The sequence below is a fragment of the Miscanthus floridulus genome, chromosome 18, assembly GCF_019320115.1.
Source record: "Miscanthus floridulus cultivar M001 chromosome 18, ASM1932011v1, whole genome shotgun sequence".
In the NCBI taxonomy this organism is placed as follows: Eukaryota; Viridiplantae; Streptophyta; class Magnoliopsida; order Poales; family Poaceae; genus Miscanthus; species Miscanthus floridulus.
The window spans coordinates 116,814,905-116,833,850 of record NC_089597.1 but is presented as its reverse complement, the minus strand read 5'-3'; the positions used below and the strand labels follow the sequence as shown (position 1 = coordinate 116,833,850).

The window sequence follows — 18,946 nt, the reverse complement described above, 5'->3', positions numbered from 1 at the left end:
TAGTTTATTAATTATCTCAAACAGTAATATTTCTTGTATAATATTATATGTAGATGCAGATTTAGAGATTATTTAAATAATAATGGAGTCCGGTAATTAAACCAAATTTTAGGAGTTTTCTTTTTTATTATTTTGCATAATTGTATAGATATGTTCTTTAAATTGTTTTAAATGGGTGAATTTGGAGTAACAATATGTGTTACTTTAAATCATTTTTCATAATTAAATGGGTGAATTTATTGCTGCAAACTAGTTCATTAATTAACCAACGAAGTGAGAACATATATGTCTCTTTGCTAGTGATGTGTTTCTTGCTACTTATTTTTATCTGCAGCTAACAAATAACTTTGAATTTTTCTTTCTAATCTAATCTAATATATTTGATAGCTTACCAAGCTATGACGTGGTATGTTGTGCATCGTGGTCGGACCCCTAGTGTCTACTCCAACTGGCATGATGCACATGCTGAAGTGGATCAGTTCAAGGGAGCTTGCCACAAAAGTTACAAGTCGAAACAAGAAGCTCATGTAGCCTTCTATGGTTGGATGTTGTCAGACCACCAACACCACTTGAGCCTGCAGCACCTGATAAGAAGATGAGGCAGAGTGCATTTGATGTCCTGCATGTCATTATCTTAGCTCAAACTTTAGTCATTTCTTTTTTAGTTAGGATAATTTGGAAGTTAATGTAATGTTAGTTATTAGCATTGCTTGTAAGTACAACTACTAGTAATAGACTTGGTGGTGCTATGCTTACCACTTCATGCAGGAGGTAACTACAACTATTTGGATGCAACCAACAAAACAAACTTGCTTGCAGTTGTACTAAGTCTAATCTCAGTGTTAGTCCTTGTACCCAGAGTAATCTCAGAGTTATGTCTAATCTAGTGGCAGCGATTGTCCCTTGTCTCTTGATATTTCGTGGTTGGTGTAGGATCATGCTATGGATGCATGAGACTGAGTCTATAACCACAATGCCATAGTGTGTGCGTACTTGTACATATCGTGCACGGAATGTTCACCTCTTACATGAAGTCATGTGCTAGTAACGACAAAATCGATAAGGTTGCGGGGCACACCATAGAGCCTTGGGTGGTATTCCTATTTCTATAAGATCTATAGACACACAAATTGTACACTTGGCTCTTGATGTTTCATGTGCAAGGCATAGGGCTGGCCAGACAACACTAATTTAGTCCGGCCGTGTCATTTCTAAGGTGACCGGACTGTCCTATCGTGGGCATGAATAGTTAGCCAACTATCCATCGATCATGGTTGGTTGGTCTATGGTTAAACTTGTTACTTTGTACTGTTAGGACCAAAACCAATACCTACACACCTTTTTCCATGAATATTTAGTCACCAAACACGCGAACACACAAAACTCTCACTGCCCCATAATCAATGCAACTCTTGATTTATTAAAATATCAAATGCTTTGAACTATGAGCAAACATAGATGATATGCTACTATTTATGATACGAGGTAGTTACCATCAATTTAATCATATGATATATGTTCATAATATATTTATTTGGAAACATAAATGTACAAGGTAGTTACCATTCAATGAATCACATAATATATTTTCATAATAAATTTATTTGGAAACATAACTGGTTGATCAATCTTGAAAAATATTGAGCAGCATGAATAGTAGCCATGGTTTAGGTAGACAATACTTATAGAGAAACAGGGCTAGGGAGATGGAAAGTGTTTGACCGTATAGTGGGCGTGATTTTGAAGAAGTAGTCATGTGACGGAGAGTATTGGAACGCGTAGTGAGGAGGGAGTTCGTGCAAGATCATGCTATGGGTGCATAAGATTGAGTCTATGGCCCACAATGCCATAGTGGCAGTGAGTGTCCCTTGGCTCTTGATATTTCATGCGCGAGACATAGGGCTGGCCGGACAATACAACTATAGTCCTGCCTTGTCATTTCTAAGGGGGCGGACAATCCTATCGTGGGCATGAAATGTTAGACTACTGCTCAGGCATTGTCCAGCCGTCTTAAATATTTCATGGCCGGACTGTCCTATTGAGGCACAAAAGATTGTTAGGCACAAAACATGTTTGGTGATGAAGTGTGAATTGACAAGACAGATTGTTACGAAGACTACATTGATGAACCCAAATGTGATCATATGTTACTTGCAACAAGCACAACTAGCAAGAACGAAAAGGTGATAGTCGATCCATAAATAGTCATACATAATGGTTCTCATAAGTAGAAGCCAAATATCAAGTCTCATAGGCAAAAGCGAAATAACAAGTCTTCCTCATCAAAAGTTATCTTAACATCCGTACTTCCATCTCACCCCTAACTCTCGTGTCATCTCCTATTTATCTATGGTGACTGCGCATCCGAGGGACCATCCGAAGCACCTGCTGCCGATGAAGGAATAGGAGGGTCGGTGATGTTCTCTTTGACATTGGCGTCGACGGCATCGTGAACCTCGTGGGTAGTCTCATCTGAAGGAGCAACAATAGTTTAACATTTATGATACAAAATAGTTACCATTAAATTAATCAAATAATATATCATGATAATAAATTCATTTGCAAACATAAATAGTATCACTATGAACTATAAATTTGGTCAATCTTGAGCAATTTTGACTGACACAAATCCCATCATTGCACATTTGATACGAAATAGTCTCACCTGTAGCACCTACTATCGAAGAAGGCCTAGGAGTGTCGGTGATGTTCTCTATGACACTGGCGTTGCCGGCATCGTGAACCTTGTTAGTCGTCTCATCTGAAAGAGCAACAATAATTTAACATTTATGATACAAAATAATTACCATTAAATTAATCAAATAATATATCTTGATAATAAATTCATTTGCAAACATAAATAGTAACACTATGAACTATAAATTTGGTCAATCTTGAGCAATTTTGACAGACACGAATCCCATAATTGCACATTTGATACAAAATAGTCTCACCTGTAGCACCTACTGCTAAAGATGGCCTAGGAGTGTCGGTGATGTTCTCTATGAGACTGGCGTCGCCGGCATCATGAACCTTGTCAGTCATCTCATCTGAAGGAGCAACAATAGTCTCACTTGTAGGAGGAGATGATACCAAAGAAGGCATAGGAGGGATGATGATGTTCTCTCCGAGATTGGCCTCGACATCATCGTGAACCTTGTCGGTCGTCTGACTTGTAGGGGCAACATTAGTTTAACATTTATGATACAAAGTATTTGCCATTAAATCTATCAAATAATATATTTTCATAATATATACATTTGAAAACATAAATGGTAACACTATGAACTATAAATTTGGTCTCACCTGTAGAGGAACAATAGTCTCTATAGTGGTAGTGGAAGTCGCCGCTAGAGCCTCAAGAGCTTCGAGAGTATTTGTACCTAACTCCATGGTTGTCCTCACTGTACTCTACTCATGCACCGTCCTAGGTGATGACTCGGTGTATACAAGGGTAGCTGGACTAGGAGCTAGAGCAATTGGCCATGCTAGTAGACCTGTTTGAATGTGAGTACTCGATGGGAATGTCTGGAGTGGTACAGGTAGGAAACCACTGATCCCCTGGCAAGCTGGCAACATAGCCTGAGACTAACCCTGAGGTGGGGCAAGGACTTGAAAATTAGGGGGTGCAATTCATGTGGCACTATAAAGCTGATTAAAGCAGCCACTAAACATCATGTACATATTAGCCAATACTGCCTGCTGATTTGCTAGGGCTTAAGAAAGAACCTGTGACTGCTGCTTCATCTGCTCTTGCATCATGATAAGCGTATCTCGATTCTGTCTTGACTCGGCCACCGAATCCTGTATGGCCTATGCCATACTATGATTGGACTCAGTCAACACTCTAAGTATCTGAGTAAGCTCTGATGGCTGCTGAATAGCTGTCGGAGTCACCTGAGGAGGGGCAGAGGATGCTATAACATGTGGCTCGATGTCGCTATCGTCAATGCCGAACGCAGACACTAAGGCCTCATCATAATGTGCACGGTGTGGTGGCGTTGGGAGGTACTCGCTGTCATTTGAGTTTGAATCAGTCGGTTTATCTGCACCAATCACCCCTTCTACATTCATCGGCCATCCTAGTCTAGCCTCATGCTCTGCCTGCTCTAGGGCAGCATCCTCTTCTTCGTGTCTCTCTATTTCCTCCACTGAGAACTGCTCCTGAGCAGCTCTGAGGGCACGCTGTCCACAATGCCGATCGCCACTCAACGCTGGATGGTAGGTCTGAAGCACATTTTCTGTCGCCTGGTACTCCTTCCGGCACCAATCTGGATAAGTCTCATTAAGTAGGTAGCAGATAATATGAGGGTACACCTGCTGTCGTCCAACATTAATAGCATCAGCAATGACATCCTTAATCTCACACAACATGAATTCCAAGAAGTCGAACTACTCTCCAGTCCAAATGGAGAGGAGAAGCCACTACTGCAAGCTGGTCAGCGACTCCTGGTTGGCCCCACGAGGGAGGACTGTCTTCATAGCCATGTGTAGAACTTGCACTTATGGTCGCAGTCGGTACGATGTACGTAGAGAGCCATCAGCGAACGGCTACCTAAAGAGCGGACATATCTGCTAGACTATAGGGAAGGTACCTCTAGCTCTCCCACATCGCGGGGGATCCACGTCACCGTAAACTATCTAGTGTAGCTTCCTATCTGAGGCGGCAACTCCAAGATGCCTTCTCATCTTGCCCAAGTAAATTTGTGTCATATGTTCATTGACCATCAACTGAATGCACCGGTGATGCGGGTCAATCCACACCGTAGCATAAAACTGACGTACCCAACGAGTCACAACTTGGTCTACCTTGCTGAAAAGGCAAACGAAGCCCTGGAACCTCTCAAACAAGGGAGGATCAACATGCCTGCTGCTCTCTCAAGCTCATCCCAGCCAAGTCGCCTCTAGTCTACTATTGCAATACTTCTCATCATATAGCTCCTGCGGAAGCTCTCCTAAGTAATAGTCTAGAAAGCCCTGCTGTAATCTTTCTCTCTGATCTGTGGAAACCAGAACGCAACATCGCAGAACCTGATGTCCATTATCTTCTTTGAGCTCAATCTCGTAGAGTCACGGAATCTAGGCCCTCTCTCCTGCTCACTCTGCTCACTTCTGCTCCTCTTTCTGCCACTTAAACCTCCTCCTTGAGTTTTAGGGCCCCGACGATCGCTTGCATGCGGTGCGCATGAGTCCGGTGCAAACACAGAAGTTTGGTGTTTCTTGTGGAACGTGTCCATCCGCTAAATCTGCTCCTTGGTATACTCTTCCATTTGTATTCCCTCTAGGATAACCTGATGGGTCTCCTTGCCCCTCCGTGCTAGGCAGGACGATTGTCAAGTCTCCCTCTCTGTAATCCTCAATTGACCACCATGACCTCGACCCTGCCTTGCCTCTTAGGCCAACATAGCCCAGGTGGCTTGTTCCTCTCTTTCTCGTTGCTTTTCTGTCCTACTCTTCTTCTTCTTCGACTCAGGTTTAGGAGCCTTGTCCTTCCCCTTTCACGGCATCTGCACGAGTTCGGTGGGGGAAAGCCATGAGACTAGGTTAAATAACATAAAAAGCATACAAGCATTTCATCGAACAAGTAGCATGCATGATCAGTGGGAGCGAAGGCATCACCTTTCCTTAGCCAATTTGGTGGCTCGCCTTTGGAAGAAGAATGCGCGCGACGTCCGGTTGAATGTGCATGACACGGGGATGGCGGTGTGTGCGACAACAGCGCCGGTGTGGCCAGGGTGTCAGTGGTACGACATGGAGATGGTGGCGTCGATCGGGGGCGGCCGCGCGGAACCGCCGTGGGTCACGGGGATGGTGACGCGTAGCGGTGCGACCACGAGCAACCCAGATCGTAAGCGTGATGGCGGTGGTGATGGCGAGCGCAACGGCGGTGGCGATGCGGAGCGGCCATGGGTACGGCGGCGGTTAGGGCATGGGAGAAGAAAAACGGTTCGGCCCCTATTTTTAAATCTGGAGGACCACAGGATTGTCTGACCATTGGAAAAAGAAATTGACCGGACTTCAGGGGAACCGCTGCTGAAAATGAATGTTCGGCCTTTTTGTTTTGTCATTGGCCGGACCGTGCTGCGCCATGTATTAGATAAAAAATTAAAAACAAAAATTTTGGCCCGCGTGGGTTCGAACTCGGGGCTGCAGGGAGACCGAGTAGAGGCTTAACCGCTGTGTTAGGATAGGAAGTTTGATAGAATGGCTTCTTTTTCTCCTTTTAGTCTTTATTGCTGCAGTATTAGTTAAAAAATAAAAAATAAAAAATTTGGCCCGCGTGGGGTTCGAACCCAGGGTGGTGGGTCGACAAAGTAGATGCTTTACTGCTGCGCTAGGATAGTGAGTTCGTTGAAATAGCTTTCTTTTTTCCTTTTAGTCTTTGCTTGCTAAAGTACTAAATAATAAAATTAAAAACAAAAAGTTTGGCCCATGTGGGTTCAAGCCCGGGGCTACGGGGAGAGAGGGTAGAGGTTTAACCGCTGCGTTGGGATAGGAAGTTCAAGAGAATAGCTTCTTTTTCTCCTTTTAGTCTTTATTGCTGTTGTATTAGTTAAAAAATTAAAAATAAAAAATTTGGCCTGCGTGGGTTCGAAACTGGGGCTGCGTGGAGACAGAGTAGAGGCTTAACAGCTGCACTAGGATAGTATGTTCGATAGAGTAGCATTTTTCTTCTTTTAGTCTTTAGTTGCTACGCTAGGATAGTAAGTTCGATATGATTTGTTTTTTTTGTTTTAAGCTTTCATAAGGCAGTATTAACTAGAGAAATCAGTACAATCCATAATAATTTATTAGTACAAACCATTATTGAAGTCACTACAAAGCAATTGTTCAAGTACACAACAAAGTTCGTGCAAACATAAGTAAATTACATATTTGGACCACGTCGCATCATGTAGAGGTTGTGGTGCACGTCATTAATTTCATAGCCTAGACCATCAGTGATGTAGAGGAGCGTATTTACTAGTGCACTCTCCCTTGCTTCACAAGATCAAGCAAAAGGTCTACTAACGACTGTTAGTAAAGTTCGTGGAGATGCTGATAAATTTGTCACATGCACACGTTCTTGGAATCCATGTGCAGTGGGTGTTGGCCCACCAAATTTCCACTCATAAGGACCAAATTGAGGCATTGCCTGGTTTAGAATTGCTTCAAAGCTACAAGCTTCAAAGGTTAAGTCATACTCCCCAACTTGTAAGTGTTGAAGAAATAGATATGAGAACCATGCATATAGACATACCAATAAATATAGGTATGAGCTCTGATATTTACTTCAATCTTACCACATCAAATTGCTTGTGTTGAGCAACCATTGCACAAAGACCTGCCACATCATGTCTGACACCCTCATCCAAAGCTCTTGTCATCATGGTGGAGAATGAAGGAATATTGTACCCAACATTCCCAAGCGCCCTTAAACATTGTAGCACAACATATTTTTCCGCCAGAACCTGGTAGGCTTGGCATGGGCCCGTCTCACTGATATGTACAAGCTCACCATGGTCACCCCACCTAGCTTCTATTAAAAAGGTAATTCGACATTGCCAGCCACCCTGTATAGTAGGGAATCTCTCAACAATGATCTCGTCAACACCAAACTTTGAGAGTGTCTATTCGAACCATTAGAGCGGTTGAATTGTCTATAATAAATTTAAGAATCATATATATCAGGAAAAAGATATATGCGTAGGTATCTTTAAAACATATTATTTTACTGAAACCATGTTGCTTACTATGCTTGGATATGGGTGCTCTGCATACGACAAGATTGGTTGTAATCCATTGTCATATATGAATCCGAGATCCAGGGGAGGCAGTTGTCTGTCCTTCTCTTCTCCTAAATTTATGTTAACACAAAAATAATAACCTCCTCTTTTATTTTTTTACAATATTATATATTCTTGTCCTACTCCAGCCATCCCCAAATACAAAACATTTTTTAAAAATATTAATTATTTTGTCCTAGACTGTGCCCGTGCACGATTTGTCATGTGCTTGTTACACTATCGTACCCTATGCATGTGCATGATTTTGACCAAGATAAATACACGAAATCAGTGAAAAAAATACTACCATTTGTGTCTTAACTTGTTGGTAATAATCTAGATCAGAAAGAGCAGTCACTTACCAGATCAGGGAAAGGGAAAGAGGAGTCCATGTCGCCGGTGCTGCCTCCTTGCCGCCAGCAAAACGTCGCTCTCGGTCTCGATGAGTGCGGGTGTTGTCGGAAGCAAAGAGAAGTAACACGTGCACGTAAGGGGTAAAGAACAGAAGTTACCACGCTCGTGTAACGCGTGGGTAACTTCCAGAAGACATTAGAGGTGGTTATGTAAAGATAACCGCCCCTAAAAATAGCAACAGAGGCGGTAATTTAAAGGAAACCGCCTCTGAAAATGTTCACGTGCGAACAGGGGGGCCAAACATTTTCAGAGACGGTTTTCTAAAACAACCGCTGTTGAAAACAATTGTCTGGCCAAATAGTATTGTCCGGCCTTTGTGTTACTGCTCTGGCCGGACTGTCCTGCTGATCCGTTTTTAAAATTTAAGTAACTGACCACTTTGTCCGGCCAAACAGTAATGTCCGACCTTTGTGTTTCTGCTCTGGTCGGACTGTCCGGCTGCTCCATTTTTAAAATGTAAGTAACTGACCGCTTTGTCCGGCATTTGTGTTTAAGTGGTGGCCGGACCGTGCTGCGGCTCCGATTTTTTCAACCCTTCACGTGGCTGCCCCTTCCATAGTAATATTTTGCATTTTGTTTATTGACAAATTATTTAAAAGCACGAGCCAACAAAATAAAATATACATATAAAATTATCAGTTCATTAATGTGCCACATGGTCTTAATATTATTATAATTGTTCTAGACATAAATGAACAATTAAGTTGTTACAACTCTGTCTTCCGTATCAATGCGCAAGTATGGAATGATATTTGATTTTCCACCTGTGCTTCTACAAGCTTGATCTTGTTTGGTAGGTCTGTGAATAGTTGCATTTTGCAGTAATGATTGTGCTCCTCCAAATCCTCTACGCCGTCTACTCCTAGGATCCTCTGTTTCCTAGATATAACAATATGCCTCTTTGAATTCTCGGGATCAGCATAATACATGACCTGTGCCACACAAGTAGCAGGCACCCACGTGTGATCCTTGTAACCTACATTGTCAAGGTTGACACGTGTGAGTCCAAATTTCTCGACCTCAATGCCACCCGGTTGTTTGACCCATTGGCACCGAAACATAGTGATCTGTATATCTGGTCCATAGTACAATTTTCATATGTCCTCTATGAAACCATAGTATGTGTGAACTTCCCCAAATGCATCGATATTTTCAATACGAACCCCGCTGTTTTGAGTCACCGACTTCTGGTCCTTTGCTTTAGTGTAGAATGTGTATCCATTTACATCATGTGCCTACCAGGATGTGACCTGGGACGATGGCCCCTGAGCCAACCTCCGTAAGGTTTCCCCTTCCGGTAAGTCTTGTTCCCTAAGCCATTTGCCAAATAGATGCATCTGCTCATGAACGATCCATTGCTCTGAGCGCCCTAGATTTTTGACTCTTACGAGTGCAATGTGTTTCTCGATAAATGGCTCCATCACCGATAGGTATTGCAACACACAGGAGTGTGCTTCTTCCACTTGAGTGTATTCCTTGTCGATGAATATTTTCCTACCCTTGCTGCCTTTTCCCGCCAACCTACCTTTATGACAAGTTACAGGCAAACCAAGTGCACATTTATCCTCTTCCCGCAAGTAATCTTGACAAGCCCCGATGACTTCTTCAGCACAATATCTCTCTATCATGGATCCCTCAGGGTGAGCACAATTGTGTACATAGCGGTTTAGAATAGACATGAATCTCTCGTACGACCACATCTCATTCAAGTACATAGGCCCGAGCCACCTAACCTAGTCAACCATGTGCATCATGAGGTGCGGCATTATATCAAAAAATGATGGTGGGAAGCACTGCTCAATTTGGCCCATAGTCTCCGCCATGAAATGCTTTAAGTCACCTAATCCGTCCTCACGGATCTCCTTCCGCGCAATTTGGTTGAAGAAGTAGCACATCCGGGTGATGACCATCCTCACGTATACGGGCTTTATAGCCATAATAGCAATAGGAAGGAAACATGTCAACATCATATGGCAATCATGAGCATTGAAACCGGTTAACGTCAAGTCTTTCATCGAGACTAGTCTCTTGATGTTGGAGGAGAAACCTGTCGGCACTTTTAAGCCCCTTAGGCTCAGGTAGATTGCTCTTTTCTCATCATTTGTCAGGTTGTAGCTGGCTGCAGGAAGGTAGTGTCTTCCGTTCCCCAGGTCTTCTGGGTGAAGCTCCGGTCTAGACTCCAAACGTACTAGGTCCTCCCGTGACTTCAGTCCACCCTTTTTTCGCCTTAATGTGCATCAATATCCCAATGACGCTCTCAAACACGTTCTTTTTTATGTGCATGCCGTCGATGGAATGGCGCATGGCCAAGTGCGGCCAGTAAGGAAGGTACTTGAAGAAGATTGACATCTTCTTGAAAGGCACGCCGTCAATCGGAGGCGTATCAATCTTATTGATCTTTCCATCCTTTTTCTTTTTACCATAGGCAACTTTGATGTTCTTCACCATGTTATACAAGTAATGCCCGTCCCGCCTCTCTGACGCATGCCCTGTCTCAAAAGTACTACCAATGAAGTATTTCATCATCCTCTTGCTTCGATACCTATGTCCTTCCACTAAGAAGCGTCGGTGACGCATGTACACTACCTTTCGGGATCCCTCCAGGAACTGAGCTACAGTGTCAATCAAGCATTCCGAGCATCCCATGAATCCTTTGATCTGTCCTAAAAGGGAAAACTGTCCTGGGTAGTCAGTGATGGTAACAAAAATGAAGGCTTTGCATGTGAAGGTACTCTTTGCACGATCATCCCACATTTTCACTCTATGCTTCCATAGTGTCTCCATTTCTTGCATCAACGGCTCGAGAAAAACATCTATGTTGATACCTGGTGCTTTGGGCCCTGAAATTATAATGGTCAACAATAAATACTTCCTCTTCTGACACAACCATGGAGGGAGGTTGTAGATCGATAGGATTTCTGGCCATGTGCTGTGTGTGCTGGTCCTGTCACCAAAAGGATTCATTCCATCAGTGCTCAAAGCGAACGTGACGTTTCTCGGATCTTCATGAAATTCTTGGTACTTGGCATCGAAGTCCTTCCACTGTTGTGCATGGGATGGGTGACATAGCACTCCGTCGTCTTTCTTACATTCATCCAAATCCCACCATCGCATGAGCTTTGAGTCCCTTGGGTTTGAGAACAAACGCCTCAAGCGATCAATCGGCGAAAGATACCACATAACCAATGCAGGAATTCTTCTTTGGTTAGTATCATCTACTACTAAGGTGTTGTTTTCCTCTTCAATGTTTTGAGAAGCGTCATTTTTGTTTCCACCCTTTTTTGTCTTTTCCTAGTGTTAGTACCCTCACTACAGTCTTCGTTTACTTTGTATCGACTAGCACCGTAGTTTGGACACTTCGTTAGGTCTTTGAACACCCCACGATAAAGGATACAATGGTTCAGACATGCATGTATTTGTTCCACACCCATCGTCAGTGGACTGATAAGCTTCTTCACTTGATGCGTGTTGGTAGGCACAAAGTTTGGCTTAGGAAGTACAACAGCCAATAGAGTCAATAGGTCATTGAAGCTTCTATCGGACCAGCCATACTTAACCTTCCAGATCCGTATGTCTAGCACAAAACGTAGCAACGACCACCTTTTCTCACAACCCTTTTGCTCTGGGTACAAACGTTCTTCCCTTGCCTTTCGCATCATCTCCAAGTTATCTATCCCTTTCAATAGTAATTCTTGTTCTACGTGGCGCAACATGTCGTCCAGGAAGTCTTCTTCTTCATCTTCTTCGTTGTCTTCACCATCATCCTCCCCACCATAGCCTTCTCCACCACCACAGCCTTCCCCACCACCACCGCCTGCAGCGTCATCTCCTGGACCATCATGCATCATGACACGATGGGCATCGTCATCTTCCCTTACTTCTGGTGGATTTGTACCTTACATGTTGTCTGCTTCTGTACGTCTCTCACCATGATGATCCCAAATATCGTAGTTCTCCATGAAACCCCTTCTTACCAAGTGTGATCTTATTGTATTTGGATCTAAGCATACTATACGGTTCCGACAGTCGACATAGGACAATATATATCCTTTGTCTGCTTAATCAAAGTGTGCCTTTTAGCTGCTTTAATAAAACCATTCACATCTTGTATGTAGGAAGCTTCATGTCTTCTTTTCATGTATATCCCTGACCAGTCCATATGTGCCCTTCAAAAATAAAAGGTATATTTGCATGAATGTATTATTCACATATAAATGTTGAAGCAATTGATGTCTATTTTTCTATACAAATATTACATTATTCTAGACCTAAAGCTTAAAAAATGATAAAGTAAATATAGAAATTAACTAGAGTTCATGTGAGCCAAAGTAATTAAGTTGGGAAAAAATAGTCTAAATTGCTAGGAAAAATAAAAAAAATCTAACATCATGCATGTCTTTCTCTAGATCTCTAAGTGAAAGAAACAAACATGAAAAGTTTGAAAAGAGTTTAGGTATGCAACTCCTTCAAAGGTTCAAAGGGCAAAACCTCCCCCCTCTATTTTTGCTATTTCTCTCCCTCCAAGTGAGCTGAGCAGTGCTGCTCAGCAGACTGTCCCGAGGAGGAAGACGGGGTATTTAGGGGGGGCATTTTTAGGGGCGGTTGACTAACGAGAACCGCCTCTAAAGATCCATCTTTAGGGGCGGTTCTCTTAATGCAACCGCCCCTGAAGATGGGCCAATTTCAGAGGTGGTTTTCTTAATAGAACCGCCCCCGAAGGTGGAGTAGCTTTTCTTCCTTCTTTTAGTTGTTGCGCTAGGATAGTAAGTTCGATCTGATTTGTTTTTTTTTTTTGTTTTATGCTTTCATAAGGCATTTCAATCCTACACGAGTTAAATTTCATAAACCTAATCAAACATAACAATACGAATAAACCTAATTAAACATAATAATACGAATAAACCTAATGAACACATGAACCTTACAAATCGGACGCAACCCTAGTCTGTCTCCACTACCTGTAGCCTATGTCTTGGATGGTGTAACCATGGTCATTGTCTATGTAATGCAAGGCCCATGCTACAACACTCTCCATTGCCTCACAACGCCGAGGACATGGCATCCCATAGATGTAGCCTACTGACGGACTATCGATGGCCTGGTTCTGCCTAAATCTCACGCAATACTGGATGCCAGCTGTCGTACTCTGGCCCATCGCTTCCACGAAGTCCCAGGCATACCCCAGTCGCTTAAGAGCTTGCGTGATAATTGGCTGCAAGCCACATGTAGTATAGGTGAAATCATAGAGCAAAACCTGCAAGCCGACAAACAAAAAATATCAGGAGACGCTCATATCATAATAAGAATCAATAAACATTACTCTCATATCATACATGACGTACCACATCCATATGATTGAATGTCGCATGCCTCTCGCTTACTCGCGGCACATCCAAACTATGCTGAATTAAAGCTTGAATCTTCAAGGACGAGAAATCAGGCATACAGTAGCTAATTCGCTCAATTGCCTACAAAGAAAGCAGCACGGCATCGATCAGGGCGCTTATCTTGGTCGGCGACCGTCGTCCAGTCTGCACGATGTCCTGGTGCACCTCATTATTGTACCTAATAGGGATGTCGAAGGTGAGACTGCACGTCCATAACTCGGCTCCTTCATCATTCACAACCTCACTTGTCGTGTTCTCGAAGATCTTCCACACCCCAGCATCCATAGTGCTGCTTCCAGCCACTTGACCGGTTTTATAGTCTGTGACATATGCAACAATCATATTATGAATGAATGTATATATACAAAAATTATATTAGCACGCAAAACTTAAAATATTCCATACTATTGATGGGTTTGGGAAATGCGGAATGGCCCTATCCGGCAATGGCACGAATGGAAGATCGCCAGGGTGGAAACCTGGTTCCTGTGGCTGGGGAAGTCCGCCGCCATTCATCATCACTAAAAAACTAAAAAAACATCACAATAAATATAGAACCCCCATATAAATATACCATGCATCAATATATATTAGAGAAACATATAAACAATAAATGATGTATAAATAAAAATAAAATCCACCATTATTATTTCTAATCTAAAAAACCACATATTTGAATATTTCTATGCTTATTACTAAAAAAAGCATGAAAAACGATCTACATTATCAGCAATGAAAGATTTGAATGGATGAAAGAAGATGCTAACCTTTAGAAAAATCATTGGAAGAAGATGCTTAACGGCGGCCGGCAAGAACTGCTCTTGCTCTCCCAAGCAAGAACACACGCGCAAGTGAGCTAATGGTGCTCATCATGCGTTCTGTCCAAGAAGGAAGAAGGTATTCAGGGGGTGGCCATTTTTAGGGGCGGTTGACTAAAGAGAACCGCCTCTATTAATTTATTTGTAGGGGCGGTTCTCTTGAGGAACCGTCTCTGAAAATAGGACACTTTTAGAGACGGTTTTATAAAGAAGACCGCCTATGAAGATCTATTTTCAAGAGTGGTTCTCTTAACGCAACCGCCCCTGAAAATGGACGGCTATCCGAGGCGGTTTTCTTAATAGAACCATCCCTGAAGATGAATCTTCAGAGGCGGTCATGAAGCTACAGTGCCCCAGGCACAGTTAGAGGCGGCGTGCTAGGTGAACCGCCTCCGATTGAAAAGGGGGGGCGTCGCTGAAAATGATTTCTGTAGTAGAGCGTTAATCTATCGTTGGTATATATATCCTGTTTTATTACAAAAAAATGTTGTTATATCACAATTTTTTTTTGAGAAATGATACTACCTCCTTCCCAAGATTTAGCTACTTCTAAGTGTGCCCTAGGTAAAACTATTGCATATTTTACTAAATTTATATAGAAATATCTAACATCTATATGACTCTAAATAAGTATATTGAGAACATTTATTTCATAATTGAACCAATGATACTATTTTGTGTTCTAAATGTCGATATTTAAAATTCTCCTACAAAATGTATCAAATAAAGTACTTAAACAAATCTAGAAGTAGCTATATATATACTTTGGGATGGGGGAAGTATCTCTTAAGGGTAAGTACATTGGTCTTGTCTCGTAGAAGGTCTCATGTAGTGGCACGTAATTTTAAGACGACTTAACAGATAGCATATACAATGGTTGTTTTTTTAAGTTGTCTCATAGTAACTCATAACTCCTTAATTTATACATAGAATAAAAGTAAAGTTGTATGTTGCATGGCAACAACAACTCATACAACGGTAGAATAGTTGTCTCATAGTCCTAAATTTTAGCTCATGAGGTGGTTGTTTCGCGAAATAACGACCTATTTCTCTCTTCCCTCTCTCTTTTCTACACATCAACAAGAATACTACGTGGCACTGCATGAGACAGCGTACAAGATAGCTGACGTGTAGCAATGTACCTGCCCTAAATATGAGTGGTGATAACAAACTTGAATATCCTCAATTTGATACACTACTAAGGTGCTGTTTGTTAACCTGCAAAAGTATAACTCCGTGTTGAGCAAAACCAGATGAATCACAGCATATTTATCTCGTTGCCAAGTACTCCCCAATAAAATGCCTGTAGGACGACGTTTAAAGCAAATAATTAAACAACGACCGAATTGAAGATCCAGGTGCCTGGGACGGCATCAAGTAGTCGAATCGTCATATCCTGGAGTTATTATTACACACACAGAGTCTGGTTCATCATGCACTTTGGACTTGCGGTGCCGGCCAGGCAAGAACGCGATCAGAAGCGCTCTCAATCACATCAGCTTCATCGTGCGAAACACAAGGAAGATTGCACACATGAACACCGTGAAGATGACCATTAGCTCCAGGGGGGTCAGCTGGTATTTTGGGGCAGTGTAGATCATATGGTTGGTCAGAAAGATCACGGAGGCAGTGACCATGAGCCAGCACCTGAGGCACTTCTTCTTGCCAGTAGGGTTCATGTTGGCAGCAACGACGACGCGCACAGCCCCATCAATAACCTACTTATAAAAATGGCAGAGACGCAAACATGTTATAACTGACATTTTTGCTATCATGGTGCATTTATATGTATAATATGAAGGACTAATGTAGTATAGACTTGTATATCGATATGACCTTTCATACCTCAAAATAAAGGTAAATGCACCATTTTTTTAATGGAAATCTCCCCATAATTTCATATTGGAGTATATGGATCGCCCAAAACGAAATTTGTATGTAATTTTCCTTCTATATATGTAGGTTGATTTGTTGCTCACCTATTGTACATGTAAACTCTCTTTTCAATATATTTTTACAGGAAGGGTTGTGTCCTATTGTTTTCACTCGAGAAATTGAAAGTTCAAGTTTGTTTAGAGTAATAAGTCCACATAACTAAAAAGGCATTCCTTTGTACATAAGAATGTTCATTTTTTTTTTTAGGAAACTACATAAGAATGTTCATTCAGATCCTCCAAATTAAAAGTAGGTATTTTGTCACACACCAGACCAGCTCTATTCATGTAGCACAAAATGACATCCTTGTTAACAAGCAGAGAATGTGGCTTGAACTAACAATCCCCGCTAGGATGATTTCCGTGAAAAAATGATCCATATATGGTTCGGGTCGCATATATATTTAACTGAAGCACGCAGTTGCACCACACACGCCACACACACGCGCACACACACATACCTCAATGCCTGAATGATGTTTAGCATATGCACAGGAAAACTCATTGTTATAGGGTGTTCAACCATTGATGTTGAAAAAACAATAATTCCCTCGAGCTGATGAGTTACAAAAATCATCATTTTTTGTTGTGGAGGGAGATTAATCCTTTCTAGTTTCTACTACAAGATGATCAATTTCCTTTGGAGGGATATATAGATATGATATCATGCACAAGATGATCAGCAACCCCGCCAGCAAAGTGGATTAAGATTATCTATATACGCTAAACGAAAAGCCTTTAGTCTAACCAAGGTAGTATATCTCATAAATAAATCAAATTACATGCAAGATTTAACATGCTCATGTGATGACACATAAAGGGATGGTGATTACTAATTGACGGTCATGTACTTCTAAACAATCGAGCCAGCATGCTCATGTACTTCTAAAACAAAGAATTGCATGCAAATCTGATCTTGTTAAGCTCGAACAATTTACCAAAAAATTATCGAAATAATCGAATTGAATTGATAAAATGAAGAGAGAAGGCTTGCTTTATTTTCATTTCTCCAGTTTTACAAGAGTGGCTCGAGGAGAAAAAGAAAGAAAGAAAGAAACAACTAATGTTTTCTAAAGAATGGAGACCAAGGATAAAATTTTTCCCATATAAAACAGACCATGTTTTCCAGCGGTGATATTACATTCTTCCATCCAGGACTATCAAATCCAAACAAAAAAAACTGAGAGGGAGGGAGAGAGAGAGAGAGAGAGAGAGAGAGAGAGAGAGAGAGAGAGAGAGAGAGAGAGAGAGAGAGAGAGAGAGAGGGAGGGAGGGAGGGAGGGAGGGAGTACATACCGATGGGACGACATACAGATCTGAAATCCGAAGCCCCTTTTCTTCTCCCCTGGCCATGACCGGAATTTGAGCATCAGAAGCACCGGTGGCGGCCTCCGTCTCGATCCCCTTCTCCAAGTCCATGGCCGCCTACTCCACCACCTCACCATCAATCAAACAGAAGAAAAGAATAAAAGGAAAGGAAAAGGCGGCGCAAGTCTTATGTAGCTAATTAAGTTGGTATGAAAAATTCAGATGCTGGATCGATGGGACGTCGGTCTTACCTTGTGTCGGCGTCTCGATCGATCTCGATCACGCGCGGTACGCAGCGAAACGCCAAAACCCGTAGCTAGCTTCTTCAGCTCTCTCTGCCGATTGGCCGACCAGGAGCAGATCGAATTAATTAGGGTACTCCTGATCGGGAGAGGGAAGAGAGAGAGGAAGAGAGGAGAGCAATCCTAACTCACCACACACCCAAATGGATCGAATCCAGAATAGCTAGCGCAGGCGCGTAGTGGAGAGATCAGGCCGGAGGAGATGGATGGATTAATTTGGGTGAGCACCAGCAAACTGGAGAGTATACTTAGTATATGTGCAGGTGCAGCCGGCAGTATACTAGCAGCTAGGGATCCCGAGCTTGCAGGCTGTGGGACGGACGCGGTGCTGGTCTGCTGGCCAGCAGGACGGTAGGACTGACTGTGGGACACGGTAGTTGCCACTGCCAGCCGCGATTCTTTCTGCCCTGCGCATGGATCGACCTGCACCTCTGTCTTTTCTTTCGGCAATGGTACGGTTGTGCGCGTCTTCGTGTTCGATTGGTCAATCCCCTGTTGTTTGTTCTCCGTGTAGGAGTCTGTGCCAAGCCAGCGTTCAGCCGCACCGTGCGTACGTACGTACCAGGCATGCTTGTTGCCTCTGCTCCTTCATCTGAGACAAAACAAAAACGCAATCATAATTCATTCAATGCGAGTGGAACTGCCTTTCAACGTTTTGCTGAAATTCTCCTGATGCGGTTAGTTAGCGACTCATCAATTAATTAACTAGCACCGTTGTACTTTAGCTTGTTTATTTCCTTATTATACATCGATCGAATTGTCGCTAGGATAGCTGCTCTAACTAACTAGTTAAAGTCGTAACTAGTAACATGCTCGCATGTACTTGCTTGTTATATATGCATGTAATAAGCGGTAATAATATACTCCCTCCGTCCTGTAATATAGTACATTTTAGCATTCAAAATTTATCCTCAAATATAATGCATTCTAGAGGAAAAAAAACTAATTTTACATTAAATACTTTCCATTTATCAATAATCACCATTAACCACGTTAATGATAGTGTCTGATTAAAAA

The 18,946-nt window shown here is 42.3% G+C and overlaps 1 protein-coding gene across 1 annotated transcript in view; it reads right to left on the bottom strand.

Annotated features, from left to right (window-relative positions):
• Window positions 1–15,553: 15,553 nt before the first annotated feature.
• The window catches only part of LOC136524448 (uncharacterized), a 28,147-nt gene continuing 24,754 nt past the window's right edge, over window positions 15,554–18,946 (bottom strand). The window contains exons 3-6 of the mRNA XM_066517821.1: window positions 18,062–18,515; window positions 17,879–17,962; window positions 17,616–17,744; window positions 15,554–16,103 (exon numbers count right to left, since the gene is read on the bottom strand). Of these exons, the coding sequence (XP_066373918.1) occupies window positions 15,876–16,103; window positions 17,616–17,744; window positions 17,879–17,962; window positions 18,062–18,515 (895 nt within the window). The 3' untranslated portion in view covers window positions 15,554–15,875. The remainder of the gene's footprint in view (window positions 16,104–17,615; window positions 17,745–17,878; window positions 17,963–18,061; window positions 18,516–18,946) is intronic.